This window comes from Mustela erminea, chromosome 1 (assembly GCF_009829155.1).
Source record: "Mustela erminea isolate mMusErm1 chromosome 1, mMusErm1.Pri, whole genome shotgun sequence".
In the NCBI taxonomy this organism is placed as follows: Eukaryota; Metazoa; Chordata; class Mammalia; order Carnivora; family Mustelidae; genus Mustela; species Mustela erminea.
In genome coordinates this window covers 6,230,372-6,248,954 of record NC_045614.1, presented here as the reverse complement: position 1 = coordinate 6,248,954, position 18,583 = coordinate 6,230,372, and the positions used below count along the sequence as shown (strand labels likewise).

The window sequence follows — 18,583 nt, the reverse complement described above, 5'->3', positions numbered from 1 at the left end:
CTATTCTGTTCCATTGATCTATGTGTCTGTTTTTGTGCCAGTACCATGCTGTCTTGATGACGACAGCTTTGTAATAGAGCTTGAAGTCCGGAATTGTGATGCCACCAACGTTGGCTTTCTTTTTCAATATCCCTTTGGCTATTCGAGGTCTTTTCTGGTTCCATATAAATTTTAGCATTATTTGTTCCATTTCTTTGAAAAAGATGGATGGTACTTTGATAGGAATTGCATTAAATGTGTAGATTGCTTTAGGTAGCATAGACATTTTCACAATATTTATTCTTCCAATCCAGGAGCATGGAACATTTTTCCATTTCTTTGTGTCTTCCTCAATTTCTTTCATGAGTACTTTATAGTTTTCTGAGTATAGATTCTGTGTCTCTTTGGTTAGGTTTATTCCTAGGTATCTTATGGTTTTGGGTGCAATTGTAAATGGGATTGACTCCTTAATTTCTCTTTCTTCTGTCTTGCTGTTGGTGTAGAGAAGTGCAACTGATTTCTGTGCATTGATTTTATATCCTGACACTTTACTGAATTCCTGTATAAGTTCTAGCAGTTTTGGAGTGGAGTCTTTTGGGTTTTCCACATATAGTATCATATCATCTGTGAAGAGTGATAATTTGACTTCTTCTTTGCCGATTTGGATGCCTTTAATTTCCTTTTGTTGTCTGATTGCTGAGGCTAGGACCTCTAGTATTATGTTGAATAGCAGTGGTGATAATGGACATCCCTGCCGTGTTCCTGACCTTAGCGGAAAAGCTTTCAGTTTTTCTCCATTGAGAATGATAATTGCGGTGGGTTTTTCATAGATGGCTTTGATGATATTGAGGTATGTGCCCTCTATCCCTACACTTTGAAGAGTTTTGATCAGGAAGGGATGCTGTACTTTGTCAAATGCTTTTTCAGCATCTATTGAGAGTATCATATGGTTCTTGTTCTTTCTTTTATTGATGTGTTGTATCACATTGACTGATTTGCGGATGTTGAACCAACCTTGCAGCCCTGGAATAAATCCCACTTGGTCGTGGTGAATAATCTTTTTAATGTACTGTTGAATCCTATTGGCTAGTATTTTGTTGAGTATTTTCGCATCTGTGTTCATCAAGGATATCGGTCTATAGCTCTCTTTTTTGGTGGGATCCTTGCCTGGTTTTAGGATCAAGGTGATGCTGGCCTCATAAAATGAGTTTGGAAGTTTTCCTTCCATTTCTATTTTTTGGAACAGTTTCAGGAGAATAGGAATTAGTTCTTCTTTAAATGTTTGGTAGAATTCCCCCGGGAAGCCGTCTGGCCCTGGGCTTTTGTTTGTTTGGAGATTTTTAATGACTGTTTCAATCTCCTTACTGGTTATGGGTCTGTTCAGGCTTTCTATTTCTTCCTGGTTCAGTTGTGGTAGTTTATATGTTTCTAGGAATGCATCCATTTCTTCCAGATTGTCAAATTTATTGGCGTAGAGTTGCTCATAGTATGTTCTTATAATAGTTTGTATTTCTTTGGTGTTAGTTGTGATCTCTCCTCTTTCATTCATGATTCTATTTATTTGGGTCCTTTCTCTTTTCTTTTTGATAAGTCGGGCCAGGGGTTTATCAATTTTATTAATTCTTTCAAAGAACCAGCTCCTAGTTTCGTTGATTTGTTCTATTGTTTTTTTGGTTTCTATTTCATTGATTTCTGCTCTGATCTTTATGATTTCTCTTCTCCTGCTGGGCTTAGGGTTTCTTTCTTGTTCTTTCTCCAGCTCCTTTAGGTGTAGGGTTAGGTTGTGTACCTGAGACCTTTCTTGTTTCTTGAGAAAGGCTTGTACCGCTATATATTTTCCTCTCAGGACTGCCTTTGTTGTGTCCCACAGATTTTGAACCGTTGTATTTTCATTATCATTTGTTTCCATGATTTTTTTCAATTCTTCTTTAATTTCCCGGTTGACCCATTCATTCTTTAGAAGGATGCTGTTTAGTCTCCATGTATTTGGGTTCTTTCCAAACTTCCTTTTGTGGTTGAGTTCTAGCTTTAGAGCATTGTGGTCTGAAAATAAGCAGGGAATGATCCCAATCTTTTGATACCAGTTGAGTCCTGATTTAGGACCGAGGATGTGATCTATTCTGGAGAATGTTCCATGTGCACTAGAGAAGAATGTGTATTCTGTTGCTTTGGGATGAAATATTCTGAATATATCTGTGATGTCCATCTGGTCCAGTGTGTCGTTTAAGGCCTTTATTTCCTTGCTGATCTTTTGTTTGGATGATCTGTCCATTTCAGTGAGGGGAGTGTTAAAGTCCCCTACTATTATTGTATTATTGTTGATGTGTTTCTTTGATTTTGTTATTAATTGGTTTATATAGTTGGCTGCTCCCACGTTGGGGGCATAGATATTTAAAATTGTTAAATCTTCTTGTTGGACAGACCCTTTGAGTATGATATAGTGTCCTTCCTCATCTCTTATTATAGTCTTTGGCTTAAAATCTAATTGATCTGATATAAGGATTGCCACTCCTGCTTTCTTCTGATGTGCATTAGCATGGTAAATTCTTTTCCACCCCCTCACTTTAAATCTGGAGGTGTCTTCGGGCTTAAAATGAGTTTCTTGGAGGCAACATATAGATGGGTTTTGGTTTTTTATCCATTCTGATACCCTGTGTCTTTTGACAGGGGCATTTAGCCCATTAACATTCAGGGTAACTACTGAGAGATATGAATTTAGTGCCATTGTATTGCCTGTAAGTTGACTGTTACTGTATATGGTCTCTGTTCCTTTCTGATCTACCACTTGTAGGCTCTCTCTTTGCTTAGAGGACCCCTTTCAATATTTCCTGTAGAGCTGGTTTGGTATTTGCAAATTCTTTCAGTTTTTGTTTGTCCTGGAAGCTTTTAATCTCTCCTTCTATTTTCAATGATAGCCTAGCTGGATATAGTATTCTTGGCTGCATGTTTTTCTCGTTTAGTGCTCTGAAAATATCATGCCAGCTCTTTCTGGCCTGCCAGGTCTCTGTGGATAAGTCAGCTGCCAATCTAATATTTTTACCATTGTATGTTACAGACTTCTTTTCCCGGGCTGCTTTCAGGATTTTCTCTTTGTCACTGAGACTTGTAAATTTTACTATTAGGTGACGGGGTGTGGGCCTATTCCTATTGATTTTGAGGGGCGTTCTCTGAACCTCCTGAATTTTGATGCTCGTTCCCTTTGCCATATTGGGGAAATTCTCCCCAATAATTCTCTCCAGTATACCTTCTGCTCCCCTCTCTCTTTCTTCTTCTTCTGGAATCCCAATTATTCTAATGTTGTTTCGTCTTATGGTGTCACTTATCTCTCGAATTCTCCCCTCGTGGTCCAGTAGCTGTTTGTCCCTCTTTTGCTCAGCTTCTTTATTCTCTGTCATTTGGTCTTCTATATCACTAATTCTTTCTTCTGCCTCATTTATCCTAGCAGTGAGAGCCTCCATTTTTTGATTGCACTTCATTAATAGCTTTTTTTATTTCAACTTGGTTAGATTTTAGTTCTTTTATTTCTCCAGAAAGGGCTTTTATATCTCTCGAGAGGGTTTCTCTAATATCTTCCATGCCTTTTTCGAGCCCGGCTAGAACCTTGAGAATTGTCATTCTGAACTCTAGATCTGACATATTACCAATGTCTGTATTGATTAGGTCCCTAGCCTTCGGTACTGCCTCTTGTTCTTTTTTGTGTGTTGAATTTTTCCGTCTTGTCATTTTGTCCAGATAAGAGTATATGAAGGGGCAAGTAAAATACTAAAAGGGTGGCAACAACCCCAGGAAAAAATGCTTTAACCAAATTAGAAGAGATCCAAAATCGTGAGGGGGGAGAAAGGGGATAAAAAGAGGTTCAAAAAGGAAGAAAGAAAAAAAAAGAAAAAAGAAAAAAAAAAAGAAAAGAAAAGAAAATAATTAAAAAAAAAAAAAAGGAAAACACCTAAGAAAAATGTAAAAAAGAAAAAATATATATATTAGATAAACTAGTAAAAAATCGTTAAAAAAGAAAAAGGTAACAGTTAAAAAAAAAAATTTTACCCGAAGGCGAGAAAAAAAAAAAAAAAAAATGAAAAAGAAAAAAATTAAATTAACTGCAAGACTAAAAAAAAATCACAGGGAAAAAGCCATGAGTTCCGTGCTTGGCTTTCTCCTCCTCTGGAATTCTGCTGCTCTCCTTGGTATTGAAACCGCACTCCTTGGTAGGTGAACTTGGTCTCGGCTGGATTTCTTGTTGATCTTCTGGGGGAGGGGCCTGTTGTAGTGATTCTCAAGTGTCTTTGCCCCAGGCGGAATTACACCGCCCTTACCCGGGGCCGGGGTGAGTAATCCGCTCGGGTTTGCTTTCAGGAGCTTTTGTTCCCTGAGCGCTTTCCGTAGAGTTCCGGAGGACGGGAATACAAATGGCGGCCTCCTGGTCTCCGGCCCGGAGGAGCCGAGAGCCCAGGGCCGCACTCCTCAGTGCGCCCTCAGAGAACAGCGCCCAGTTACTCCCGTCTGCCTGACCTCCGGCCGCGCTCCGAGCTCTCCGAGCCTGCGACCGGTTCAAGGTAACACCGAGCTGTGAGCTTTCTGTCGGCTCTGTCTCTGTAGCCGGCTTTCCCGTTCCAATACCCGCAAGCTCTGCGACACTCAGACACCCCCGATCCTTCTGTGACCCTGCGGGACCTGAGGCCACGCTGACCCCGCGTGGGCTTCGCCCCGGTTTAGCCTCTGGAGTGATGTCCCTCAGCGGAACAGACTTTTAAAAGTCCTGATTTTGTGCGCCGTTGCTCTGCCGCTTGCCGGGAGCCGGCCCCTCCCCCCGGGGTCTATCTTCCCGTCGCTTTGGATTCACTTCTCCGCCGGTCCTACCTTTCAGAAAGTGGTTGTTTTTCTGTTTCCAGAATTGCTGTTCTTCTTCTCTTCGATCTGCCGATGGATTTTCAGGTGTTTGCGATCTTTAGATAAGCTATCTAGCTGATCTCCGGCTAGCTGAAGCAGTCTCAGCCTGCTACTTCTCCGCCATCTTGACTCCTCCCTCTCTCGTAACAGTTTTTATCTTAAAGTCTGTTTTGCCTGAAATTAATGTAGCTACATTATCTTTTGGTTGCTCTCTGCTTGGACTATATCTTTCCATCCGTTGACTTTCAACCTCTTAGTGTGTTTGGATGTAAATTGAGTCTTTCATGGATAACATATAATTGGATATTTCTTATCTGTTCTGCCAAAATCTGCCTTTTATTTGGACAGATTAATCCATCTACATTTAAGATAGTTACTGATAAAGACCCACATACGCCATTTTGCTGTTTTCTACATGTCTTATACCATTTCTGTTCCTTAGTTCTTTCATTATTATTTTTGTGTTAGATGTTTTCTAGGGGGCCATTTGGACGCCCTGTCATTTCTTTTTGTGTTTTAGTTACTTTTTTTCATAGTTGTCCTGGGGAACTGCAATTAACATTTTAACTTACAGCAGTCTGTTTTGGTTTAGTACCAACTTTGTGTCAACAGCATACAAAATTTTTGCTCTTGTATAGGTGTGTGCACACACACACTCCCTTTATATTGCTTTGTCACAAATTGCATGTTTATGCCTTCTGTGCCCGTTAACATAGATTCATAATTATGGGCTTAGGCATTTCTCTTGTAAGTCATGTAAGAAAAAGAAGAGAATTTCAAACCAAAAATATAATTATTCTTGGTTTACATATTTTCATTTATCCGATTCTCTGTTTTTTTGTGTGATTTGAGTTAATACCCATTATCCTTTCATTTCAGCCTGAAAGCCTCCCATTAGCATTTCTTGTAGGATAGACGTGCTAGTAATCTCTGTGTCTCAGTTTAGCCTACTTGAGGTTTCTTAAACTTCTTGGTTGTGTCCATTTGTGTTTTTCATCAGTTTTTTTTTGGAAGTTTTTGGCCATTATTTCTTCAAATATTCTTTCTACCTCATTCTCTTCTCCACTTAAGGAACTCCCATGATGTGTCTGTTGGTATGTTTGATGGTATTCACAGGTCTTTAGGGCTCTGTTCATGTTTTTTTTTTTTTTTTTTCATTTTTTTTTTCTTTCTCTTCTTCCAGTGAGGTAATAGAAATTGTCCTGTCTTCATGCTTATGGATTCTTTCTTCTTCCTGCCAATATCTGCCGCTCAACAGCTCTTCTGACTTTTTTTCATTTTGGTTTTTGTACTTTTCAACTCCAAAATTTCTATGTAGGTTCTTTTTGTAATTTCTGTTTCTTTAACATGTGTTCTATTTTATGAGAATTCATCCTTATGGTTTCCTTTATTCTTTATACACAGTTTTCTTTTCGTCTTTGAGCATACTTTAAAATAGTTGATTTCAATTCCTTGACTACTAAGTCTAACGGCTGGGCTTCCTCGGAGGGGAATTTTTTTTTTTCCCCTGTAATGGGCCACATTTTTATTTCTTTTCCTGCCTCAAAATATTGTTGTTGCAAAATGGACATTTGGAACATTATTATATGGGAATTCTGGAATCAGGTTTTTCCCCATCACCAAAATTTGTTGTTGTTGCTTGTTGTATATATGTTTAATGATACTCCTGAACTAATTTTGTAATGTCCGTACTTGTCATGTGTAGTCCCAGAAAACTATTTTGTTAACTTCATGGTTAAAGATTTTTTTAAAGGCTTGGAACAAAAAGTAAAAACCTATTGTCTCTGCAGATGTGTTCCATGTGTGTGTTTGGGAACATACCTTCACATCAGCAGGCAGTTTACAACTCTGCCATAATCTTCACTTTCTGCTTGTGCAGAACTTAAAGATCAGCTAAAGCTGAGGACTTAGTGCTGTTTCAGGTCTTTTCTGAGCATGTGCCCAATCCTAGCCTTCTAGATTCAAAGAAATGGGAGGGCAACTTTTTTTTGGTGGGGGGGGGGCAACTTTTAAAAATTCCCCAGAACATCTTATTCCATATTTTTCCTCCCAAGTTTCTTGGACAGTCTTTTGTTTTCCTATAATATATCATAGGCCTCAGGCAGTGGTGGCTAATATATTTTCCTTGAAATGTATTCAGTACATCCCCACTGAGTACCCTGCTCAGCCCTTGGAGAATTCGAGATTAGATAAATAAAGTCAAGCCCTTGGAGCCAAACCTTCAGAAAGATCAAAACAACCACAGAACTTTGGAATAAGATCCATCCTGCTCCCTCTGGTACTAGGAATGTGGGCTCTCATCTTCAAGGTTGCAGCCAAAGCAGGGAATAGAGGATGAGACAGGGGTCAGTGAAAATGTCAGCTGGTTGTTGTCCTTGAGTAAACAATTTCCAAGTTGCTATGAACTTTTGGTAAGTTTCCAAAGTTCTGATAAAGTTGATTCTGATGGTTTTCCCCCGTTTATTCTTTAGAGTTAGGGACTGTTGGTTCAATATCCCTCAGTTTTCACTATTATCTCTTCTCACCAGTCTTTCTGAAGCACTTCTGTGCCCCTGGGTCTATGCTGGGGTTAGGAATACAGTGATGAATGAGACAGATGTGGTCCCCGCCCTCATGGCACTTTCTGTCTGATGCCTTCCCTGTGAACTGAATAGCTGTTCCTTACCCTGACTTTACATTCTCCATGGTTAAAAGCTTTAGAGTTTCTAAAGTATGTATGTAAACTTGGACATGGACTTTGGGACAGTGTATGTGTCCTGTCACTTGGGTATTGGGTGTGCTTGAATTTTTGTTTCTTGGGAGTTACTGTATTCATTACAATTTATGTGTAGTTATTCCACTGCTGCAAAAGCCATTCTTGATCATCTTCAGAATTGTTGGCTCCAGTTTCATGGGGTTGCTTGTCACCGGTACAGTCACCCAACATCTTCTGTCTTTTCTCTGTGAATAGGGTATCACGTTGATAAACCCAGTCTGATCTCCCAATTGGAACAAGAAGACAAGGTGGTGACAGAGGAGCGGGGAGTTCTCCCAGGCACCTGTCCAGGTGAGCATCAGGTGGACGGGTGGGTATGAGTCATGTTGAGGAATAGCTCTGGTCAGTGATTTGGGGCATGGGAATATTAACGTTTAGGAAACGTCAAACAGGGAAGTTTATACAGTGTCTTTTTCTCTGACAGAGATGGTCAAGAACATTTGGTATGAGCTTCCTGTGTACATTCTTTCTTTCTTTTTTGCCTTTTGTTAAGTATCTCATACATTACGTGGGAGTCAGAGGCAGGGGGGAAAAAGACATTTCTTTTCATTTTTTTTAAATTAAAGTGTAATTGCATACAATGTTACATTAGTTTCAGGTGTACAGTGTCATGATTTGACAAGTTTCTTAAGTTGTACTATGCTCACCAGAGGTATAGCTACCATCTGTCACCATACAATGCTATAATAGTCCTTTTCCTTTTTAAATAAATCTCATATGAGCACTTTGTTCAATGCCTTCCTACTTTGCATTCCTGATAATCCCTTCTTCTTAAATCTCTGATTAGTCTTAATCCTTTTAGAATCATTTTTTGAATATCTACAATTTTCATACTCCTTGCGCTTTCATGGCAAAATGCTGATCCCTGAGAGTCTGCATTTACTCATATGTGCACTTTACTATTTCTTTTCTCCATCAACTTAAATTTCTTTTCTTTTCTTTTCTTTTCTTTTTTTTTTTTTTTTTTTTTCCCAGATTTGGAGACAGTACTTAAAGCCAAATGGTTAACTCCCAAGAAGCATGATTTTAGAAAAGAACATTCCAGTGGTATAAAAGCGGTAAGATTAATATGGCTGATTTCTGGGTTTTTTTCCACAGTAGGAGAATAAGTTAGAAAAGTTGCAAAGTAAACAGAGTCATTAAAGGAAAGTCATATACACCATGGGAAATTGTGTCTCTGGAGAGATTCTGTGAAAAGCTGTGAATTTGGAGAAAACTATAAGTTGGCTCCAAACTTGTTTCATCACTGGGAGTTTCCACAAGTAAATATTTTCTTAAATGTGACCAGAATATTGGCTGTTGAAATACAAAGTGGTTGGGGCGCCTGGGTGGCTCAGTGGGTTAAAGGCTCTGCCTTCAGCTCAGGTCATGATCCCAGGGTCCTGGGATCCAGCCCCACATTGGGCTCTCTGCTCAGCAGGGAGCCTGCTTCCACCTCTCTCTCTATTTTCCTGCCTCTCTGCCTACTTTTGATCTCTGCCTGTCAAATAAATAAATAAAATCCTTAAAAAAAAAAAGAAATGCAAAGTGGTTTATCAGAGTTTATCAGAAGATGCTCTGTGAATAATGATAAGGAATTGTGGCAAAGCATCCATCTTTTATAACTTCTAAAAGCTCAGACCGGGCAGAAGCCATATATAAGCACTGAAAATAGCCAAAACATCAATTGTAATAATATAACAGATTCCTGGGAAAGAGAGTTCGTATGCATAAAAATTCATTGAATATTAAAAATACTATAAATTACAGTTATGATTCATCTCTCAATTAACAGGAAAGAAATCATCTTGGAATGAAACTCAACGAATGTAACCAGTGCTTTAAAGTCTTCAGCACAAAATCTAACCTCACTCAGCACAAGAGAATTCATACTGGAGAAAAACCCTATGACTGTAATCAGTGTGGCAAATCCTTCAGCAGTAGATCTTACCTTACTATTCATAAAAGAATACATAATGGAGAGAAACCCTATGAATGCAATGACTGTGGGAAAGCCTTCAATGATCCCTCTTCCCTTAGACTGCATGTGAGAATTCACACTGGAGAAAAACCCTATGAATGTAATCAGTGTTTCCATGTTTTTCGCACTAGTTGCAATCTCAAAAGCCACAAGAGAATTCATACAAGAGAGAATCACCATGAATGTAATCAGTGTGGCAAGGCCTTCAGCACAAGGTCCTCCCTTACTGGGCACAATAGTATTCATACAGGGGAGAAACCTTATGAGTGCCACAATTGTGGGAAGACCTTTAGAAAGAGCTCATATCTGACACAGCATATGAGAACTCATACTGGAGAAAAACCCTATGAGTGTAATCAGTGTGGAAAATCCTTCAGTAGTAGCTTTTCTCTTACTGTGCACAAGAGAATTCATACTGGGGAGAAACCCTATGAATGCAGTAACTGTGGGAAAGCATTTAATAATCTCTCAGCTGTTAAGAAACACGTGAGAACTCACACTGGAGAAAAACCCTATGAATGTAATCATTGTGGAAAATCTTTCACCACTAACTCTTACCTTTCTGTGCACAAGAGAATACATAATAGGTGGATATGAATACAATAACTAGGAAAGCATTCATTGATTTCTTAATTCTCAGACAACTGATGGGAACTCACTAGATGTATGAGTTAGCTGTTGCTGCATAACAAATTTCCCTCCGAAGCACAGTGGCTTCAGACAACATACGTTAATTATCTCACAGTTTCTGTAGGTCAGGGATTTGGAAATGGCTTAGCTACGTAGTTCTGGCTCAGGAGCTGTCATGAGGTGAGGCCAAGATGTGAGCTGGAGCAACGCTCATCTGAGTCTTTACTGCTGAAGAATCTTCTTCCAAAATGGCTAGCTCACATGTCTGGCACATTAATGCCAGTTGTTGGCAGGGAACCTTCATTACCTCACTCTCCACAGGGCTATAAGTATCTTCATTATGTAGTAGCAGGTTCCTCCCAAAGCATTTGATCTATGGGAGCGCTAATGCAGAAGCCACATTGTCTTTTTCGACCTAGCCTCCGAAGAACCTGTTATCACTTCTTCCAGACTGTATTGCTCACACAGTGTGGGAAGAAACTACACAGGGTATGTATAGTAGCAGACAGATCATAAGGAACCATCTGAGAAGCTTGCCATGAAATCAGTGAAGAAAAGCCTTCAGCGGACTCTCGTTCTTTTAACCTAGTCTATATGAGGTCATGTTAATTCACTCTGGAGAGAAACATCATGCGTGCAATCTTTGTGGTAAGCTTACAACTCAGACTCACCCCAACATCCACAAAAGATTACTTATGGGGAGAAACCTGAAGAAGACAGTAGCTGTAGGAAAGCCTTTGTGATATTTCTAGGGAGTCGTGAGACAGTTCAGACTAAGAAAACCTTAAGATCATCAGAATGCAGAAACCTTCATGGACTCCCATCACTGAGAGCCCATGGGAGAAATCACTACCAAGGAATATTCGTAGAAAGAATGTGGAAAACCCTTCAGCACAAGTGTTCGCATTACCGAGCACAAGATGGGGAGAGATTCTGAACACAGTTACTGTGGGAAAGCCTTGAATGTCCTCTCAGTTTCTAAGAAGCATGAGGATTTATCCCGGAGAGAGAGTCCTGTTGAATGTCATCAGTCCTGAAAAGTCATTTTTCCACATTCCTTAGGAAGCTGAGAATTCCCTGCAGACACTTGTGAATATAAAGATCAAGGGAATGCCTTGACTAATACCTCCTACATTAGGAAAAATACCAAGTTTTTTCTGGATGCAAAAGTTGTGAGTGTATTAATTTTGAAAAATATTTTAGTGATTCTTTGTTGATTTGTGAGAACCTACATTGGAGGCAAACCCTAGAAAAGTAGTCAGTCTGAGGATGCCTCAGCTCTTAACTGAGTGGCCACAAAATAAACTGGGTATGGAAAGAATAGTGAGTGTGGGATTGCCATCCTCCTCAGTGTCTCATCCTAAGATTGGGCCACTCATTAATTAGTTTTTAGTCTTTTGTTTCAGTATAAACATATATCTATAGCTGTACCCTAAAATAAACCTTAAGTTATGTCCCATAGTTTTGTATGTAATATGTTTGCTATAATTTACTCTTCAAAAATATTAGTACATAGCATATCCAGAAAGACATTTCTGAGTATCTCCTGAGTAAATTCTTTATCGTAGTGGAAATTAAACTATATTTACTGTGTACTTTTCATAGTTTAAAGGCGTTATTGTCAGGTAAGTGGAGTTGATGCTGATTCTTTTTTTACCTTTCTACCCTAGTATGGCAATTTGTTTAGCTTCTTTACCAATGTCCATTGTCCCCTCCTTACTTACTTTAAAAAGTGTTTTTATTGTTGTTCAAGTTGTCAATGAGCAGGATTGAAAATAATCTGTAAGGCTTCTTTGAAGCCCAGAGGAGTATTGCCTTACTCTCCTGACCATAAGAAGTAGGTAGAAGTCACTGGGGAGAACATCATTTGGCTTGTTTGCCTCACCTATATCCTGTTCATCTTACCCGTTCTTTCTCTTGGAAATGGACTCAAGGCCAAGAGTTGGAAGAGCTATATTTTGATCATGATAACAAAAACCACTGTGCAGCAAAAAATTACAATGATATGGGCATCTCCAAAACTTCTGATTGGCAGTATCTGCTCTGGACTGCTTGTTCCCAAACTTGTCCTTATATGATTAAAAGTAGCCTCTAACTGGTTAAAGCCAAAGTCCTTTTTTTAGTTTGTTTTTGAGGTGATGTTCTGTTCCTGTCCAGCTAAATGCAATATCTAACTGGTAAGCCTATTAGTTGGTCACATTTTATAAGTGTTCCATGTTTCTTTGAAAATAATGTTTATTCTCTAAGTTTTAGATGTAGAGTATGTACCCATAAACTCAAGCTAATTGTGTTTTCAGATATAGTATGTACTTTGAGATTTCTGTCCTCAAATTTATTTAGTGATATGTTATTAAAGTCGTCTGCTATGGGTTATGGATTAACACTTTTTTGTCATTTCTATCATCTTTCTTAATGTATTTTGATGTACAAGTACATTCAAGATTAGGTTTTTTTCTTGTGAATTGTTCCTTATATTTGGATCATTTTTTATACTGGATTATTTCAGTACATTAATAAATGACTAAATATTTACATAGTCCTTCCTATAGATGAGGCACTCTTCTGAATGCCTTATGGATATTACTGAGTACTCAATGTAAGCTTAAGGAAATATATACTGTTATTGTCCTCATTTTACAGTAGAGAAAACTAACATGGTAGTTTCTTATTACTTGCCTGAGCTCCCTGGCTAGTAAATGGTAGAGCCCAGATTTGAACCCAGGCAGTCCATGTTCTTAACATGGTCTATCTAGTCTATCTATTGAGTATAATGTATATGTCAGGTACTGTTTAAGACACTCGCTCTCTCTCCCTCTTTCTCTCTCAAATCATTAAAAAAAAGTACCAGTTGCAACACCATGAAAAGCTGCTTTTGAGAGCTGTCTATAATTTGTTCATCTGTTCTTCCTCTGAAAGTTTCTGCAACCAAGATGCAGATACTAAGAGGACCAACCAGAATCCTGTGTGCATTTACTTTTAAGAAGCTAGTGTATCCAAGTGGCATTAAGAGTTGGGCCATAATGGTGACAGTGATATATTTCTCAGATTCTTTCAGGACTAAGTCACTCATTCCTCCAACTGCTGGAAGTGTTCTAATGGCTTGTCCTGCCATTCCCTCTGGAATTCTCTTGGGCCAGAGGGCGCCACACCTACATTTATGTCCACCCTCAAGGGGCAACCCAATTCCAATGACTAGTTCATATGAGGCATGCAAATGCCTAATTCCTTTGCCTCAATTTGTGACACCCCTGAAGGGCCACCCCAGATCTAGAACTATTATTTCTTCATCTGTAAAATAGAAACAATGAAATGCCTACTTTGTAGATTTGTATTAAAAATTCAGTTAGTTAACATATATATAAGACTTATGAGACTTCTGGTGTATAGGAAACATTTTATTTTCTATTGTAAGTTAATTAAAATTTACTGTAGGAATATACTGAGCAAGATAAGCCACACAAAGAGTAAATATTATATGAATCTATTTGTATTAATTTTAAGAACAACAAAAACTGATAGAAAAAAATCAGAGTATTGGTTGCATCTAAACTCAGGTTGTGGAGGTGAGGGATAAGGAGCAGGGATTGAGATGTGACATGAGGGAACTTGATGGGGTGAAAAGAATGTTCTGCCTCTCAAAAGAAGTATAGGTTACCTAAGTGTATGCATTTGTCACAACACATTAAACTATACACTCAAGATGCGTATATTGCATTGCATGTAAATTATACCTCAGTTTGATTGATTGATTGATTGATTGATTGATTTTGCTAAGGGAAAGCAGCCAAATATGAAAAACCATTTATTCTGTGATTCCATTGTATGGCATTTGAGAAAAGACAAAACTCTAGAGAAGGAAAACAAATCAATGATGTTCAGGGGCAAGGAGTAAGAAAAGGGGATGGTAGCAAAGGGGCAGCGCAAAGGAATTTGGGAGTGATGGAATTGTTCTCTCGTGACTGTTGATTGATACCCAACTCTGTATACTTGGCAAAACCTACAGAAATGTACACCATGAAGAGGGGATATTACTGTAAGTTAAAAAAAATAATAATTTGCCAGGTAGCAGAGGGAATGCAAAATAGACTAAACTGTAATGAATAACATAACCACAAGGAAGGAAACCAGATTTACTTTGGAAAGCTATATTTTGACCAGATACATGAGACTGACTACAAAAAGAATAGTCCAGAAATCCTGCACTTCAGTTCAAAAATTTGTTTCTTACAATGTTGTGGATTAGTGATTGCGAAACTTTTATGTGTATACTAGGGCTGAATAAGTAAACATGTAGCTCATGAAAGCTGCTCACTGTTAAAACAAGAAGAGAGAGAAGACTGGTGTTGGATTGGATTGGAGTTGGAGGTTACCCCCAACATCATGAGCATTCCATCTGATGATGGAAGTTTTAGCAAGTATCTCCCTTATCCCTCCAAGATTAGGATGGAAACACCCAAAGCAACTTAAAATCCCCTACACACTAAAGGAGAAAGGAGCTTCAGCTCCATTCTAAATGGAGACACACCTAAATGTGACACCATTCTCACTCAAAACAAATCCCAGCTTGCTTCCCTTGCCGCCCTCAGAGTAGATATAGGAGTACTCTTACAGCAAAGAGTAACCCGTCTCCCCGAAAGCAAGCAATACCAATTTCAATAAGCAAACCTCCAGGTTCAACAACGTCAAGCATTCCCAGAAAACCGTATCTCTTCTCACTAGGTCAGCAAGCAGCATCCTTAACCACACAAGGAGGGAAGCCCACAGTGCAAATCCCTTAAGCGTTCCCCAACTTGAGATGACTGCCCCTTGGTGACCCCTCCTTTACCCCAAACACAGGGAATAATCTGAACCCCAGCCGGAAACGTTCAGCCGCCTCTTGCGATGCAGATATCTCTGTCCCCAGGTTATAGTGGATATATAGAACCCCATCAAACCAAGTGTCCCCTGTCCCAGGAAATGTTGAGGACCCCAGCCCCAGAATAAGGGAGACAATCATAGTCCTGATAAGCCAGCAGAGAGCCCAAGCTCCAAGCTCCCAGTATGTAGGGGACAGGAACTCAGGAAGCAAAACTTCCTCCAACATAACCCGTTTCATAAGCAGACCCTGCTTATCGGCTTCATTTCCAGCTGACCCCAGAACATCTACTCAAAGGGGCACTAGTAGGCAAAAAAGGCTGGAGCTGGGGTCAAGGCTGAGAGGGAGAGAGAGGGCAGAGGAATAAAAGAAAGTAAAGGGGGAGATGAGACCTTCCAAGTTGTTAAACCCCCACACGGAAAATCCATGAGGCTCCAGACAGCGTCACTGAAACCAGGCTCTCAGGAGAAAATGAACAGAATAAAAGAATTCTGGGCTGATGAAGCAGAGGGGCCTAGAGAAGAGGTGGGTGCCTCGGCTGGCCTCCAAGATGGTCACCACGCTTCCAGGCCACCTGGTATTCATGCCCTGTGCAGTCGTCTCCCACATGGAATCGGATATGCCGCAGGTGATAAACACGATGCTGCAGCCATGACAGGATGTCGGATCCGAGGCCGTGTCCTAAAACATGTTGGAGCTTCCTCCTTAGTCTCCAAACTTGCTTCCTCTCCTGGAGAACCCGTCCACCCTTCCCTGGAGATGCCCAAGCGAGCCCAGGGAGATGTCCACATGGAGAGGAACCAACTCACACCAAAGCGCTAGCCATGCAATGAGCGGCCTTGAAAGATCGCCCCAGCCCCAATTTTTGAAATCTAATTAATATGTGTGCTACATGTTTAAGGGGGCAGTCTCCTGCTGTCTGCAACCTACTTCAAAATGCTTTTTTTAAAAAAGATTTTATTTTTATTTATTTGACAGAGATCACAAGTAGGCAGAGAGAGAGAGAGGAGGAGGAAGCAGGCTCCCCGCTGAGCAGAGAGCCTGATGCGGGGCTCGATCCCAGGACCCTGGGATCATGACCTGAGCTGAAGGCAGAGGCTTTAACCCACTGAGCCACGCAGGCACCCCTGCTTTTTTTTTTTTTTAAGTTTATTATATTAAAAATTTTTTAAAGTTTATTATGTTAATAGCCAGGATGTGGGGGAAGTGGCGCGCCCATACCTCTATGACGGGGACATGGATTCGAACCTCTGCCAACGGACAGAAGCCCCCGAGCGGACCAAGCGAGCCCGCCAGAGCCCAGTGTGGCGGAGAGAGGCGGAAGGAGCCGAACGGTGGCGCCGAAATCCGAGAAGGTGGAGAGGCGGAGGGAGGCGACGCTGCACGGAAAGAGCCGAAGATGATGGGCGGAAAGAGCCGAAGATGAGCGGAAGGAGCCGAAGTCCGGTGAGGGGCGGGGTAAGTGCGCCCGGGAGTGGAAAGAGGCGAGAAGCGGGGGGAGAGCCTAGCCCAGCCCTCCCGGAAAGGTCCTGGGGGGCGGAAAGCCTAGAGCCTGGGCTCGCGGGAGCGCGAGGAGGAGGAGAGGGCCACCGTGCCGTGCGGGAGAAGCGCTGGAGTGCAAAGTGTGGGACCGTCTGCCCCAGCGAGGTGGCCGTGGTGGCCGCCACCTGTCCCAACCTCTGCCCCTTAGGGCTCTTGCTGAGGATCCCTCAGGGTTTGCCCTGAGAGGCGCCAGCGTTTGAATCCTTGGTCATGAGTCGGTTTTCCCAGACCCGCTGGGGCTGCCTAACTGCTTTGTGATGCTTGAGAGTGAGGCGGGAAACAGGCAGAAGAAAGAATAAATTTCCTCCCTCCCTACAGCCCCTTGACAAGTGCTGGTAGCAGGCAAATGGCCACAGAGACCTTCTTCTAAGGACTCAGCTGCCGCCCCCACCCCCGCCCCCGTGACCCTTTGCTATAGGTGAAAGATAACCCTAGGCCGACCTCGGGGGAGGGCACCCCCCCCCATGATCCTGTAAGTCTGCTTTAACGTATAAAAATTCCTTTAGAAATTTCCTTTATCTCTAACCCTCCCCAAGATAAGGGTTGGCAGTCACCTTGCAAGCATATGACACCGGCCCCCCCCAACCGATACACAGCTGAAGGCTCTCGTGGCTAAGGTGTTCCTGATGAAATTCTTGAACCTAGGTGAGGTTCAGTGGGGTGAGGTTCTGAAACGACAGCTAAGGAAGAATTCTTAAGATGTCTTTGGTGCAAAAATGTGGTTTATTAGAGCACAGGGACAGGACACGTGGGCAGACGGAGATGCTGCACCATTATCCTGAGGAGTGGCTGATTATATACACAGGAGTTGGGTAGGTGAGGACAAGGACAAGGGGGTGATGTTAGTCTCTAAGGAAATTTGGAAGCAAGGTCTCCAGGACCGTGAGGGGCTAGCTATTGTTGGGAGAAAGGTTACTCATTACTACTAGTAAAAATCTTGTGAGACCCTTTAGATGTGTTTCAGTGGGCCATATGCTTGAGAATGATTCTCGACACTATCTTGGAGATCTAGAGATAAAGTTTTACATTTCTCCTATCAAGTGTCCTTGTTAATGAGATTTGGGTTTAGAAGAAATTTAACTTTAGGACTTGAGGAACTGAGTTATTTGCCTCTGGAAATTGTGCTATTGTTAGATAGCTTCTTTGTTGTAAATCTCTAGGACATTGGCAAACCAAGGGGAACGGGGGTGGGGGGGGGGGGCAAGGTGCCAGCTTTTGCTTTGTCCTCAGCCAGCCTCCTGCTCCCTCATCATTATTAGACGAGACAGGCTCTCCCTAACTCCCTCCCAACTTCAAAGTACATAATGGGCTGTAAGGGCCTACTTAGCGAGAGCGAGCCATTTTGTTGTTTATGCAGTAAACTTAGATTGACCCTGCCCCCCCCCCAGAGGAACTTACTTAGAAACAAGTCTGGGAAACCAGTAAAGTATGACTGACCAGCCCCTGATAACAGAGCCCATATACCAGGACGTGTCAGGTCAGGGGGAGGTAACAGAGCCCAGAATACAAGAGTGAGTCAAGCCAGGTGGAGACATCCAATCAGGAAAATACCTCCTAACCACCCAAGAATGTGGAACTTGCCTTTAGTGTGCCAGTTCTGACCAGAGAGATAGGCTAGTTCAAATAACTACTATAGGGTAAATTGTAATTCAGTTGGCCACCTGTGTGTGGCCAGGCTCGACCACGTGGCCTTTGCTCTATAAAAGTTAGTCTGTGAGACTGGGAGGGGTCGCCTCTTTGCAAGAGATGACCCTGGCTGGTCAGTTTGATTCTCGGTGCTTGGCGCAAAATAAAGCTTTGCTTGACCTTCGCTTTGTATCAGTCTCGCTCCTTTGACCATGGACCCAACATTGGGGGCTCGACTGTGATCAAACGACGAGAACTGAGCCAGCATCAGAATTTCTGGGGAAAGCCTCCGGAGTTAAGATCTCAAGACCCCTTGAGATCCTGTTTGTCTGTCTGTCTGTCTGGTTGCGGA

The 18,583-nt window shown here is 41.4% G+C and overlaps 1 protein-coding gene across 1 annotated transcript in view; it reads left to right on the top strand.

Moving 5' to 3' along the window:
- ZNF557 (zinc finger protein 557) overlaps window positions 1-13,726 on the top strand; it is a 28,082-nt gene extending 14,356 nt beyond the window's left edge. The window contains exons 6-8 of the mRNA XM_032309860.1: window positions 7,814-7,909; window positions 8,594-8,676; window positions 9,393-13,726. Coding sequence (XP_032165751.1) covers window positions 7,814-7,909; window positions 8,594-8,676; window positions 9,393-10,175 — 962 coding nt within the window. The 3' untranslated portion in view covers window positions 10,176-13,726. The remainder of the gene's footprint in view (window positions 1-7,813; window positions 7,910-8,593; window positions 8,677-9,392) is intronic.
- The last annotated feature ends 4,857 nt before the right edge of the window (window positions 13,727-18,583 follow it).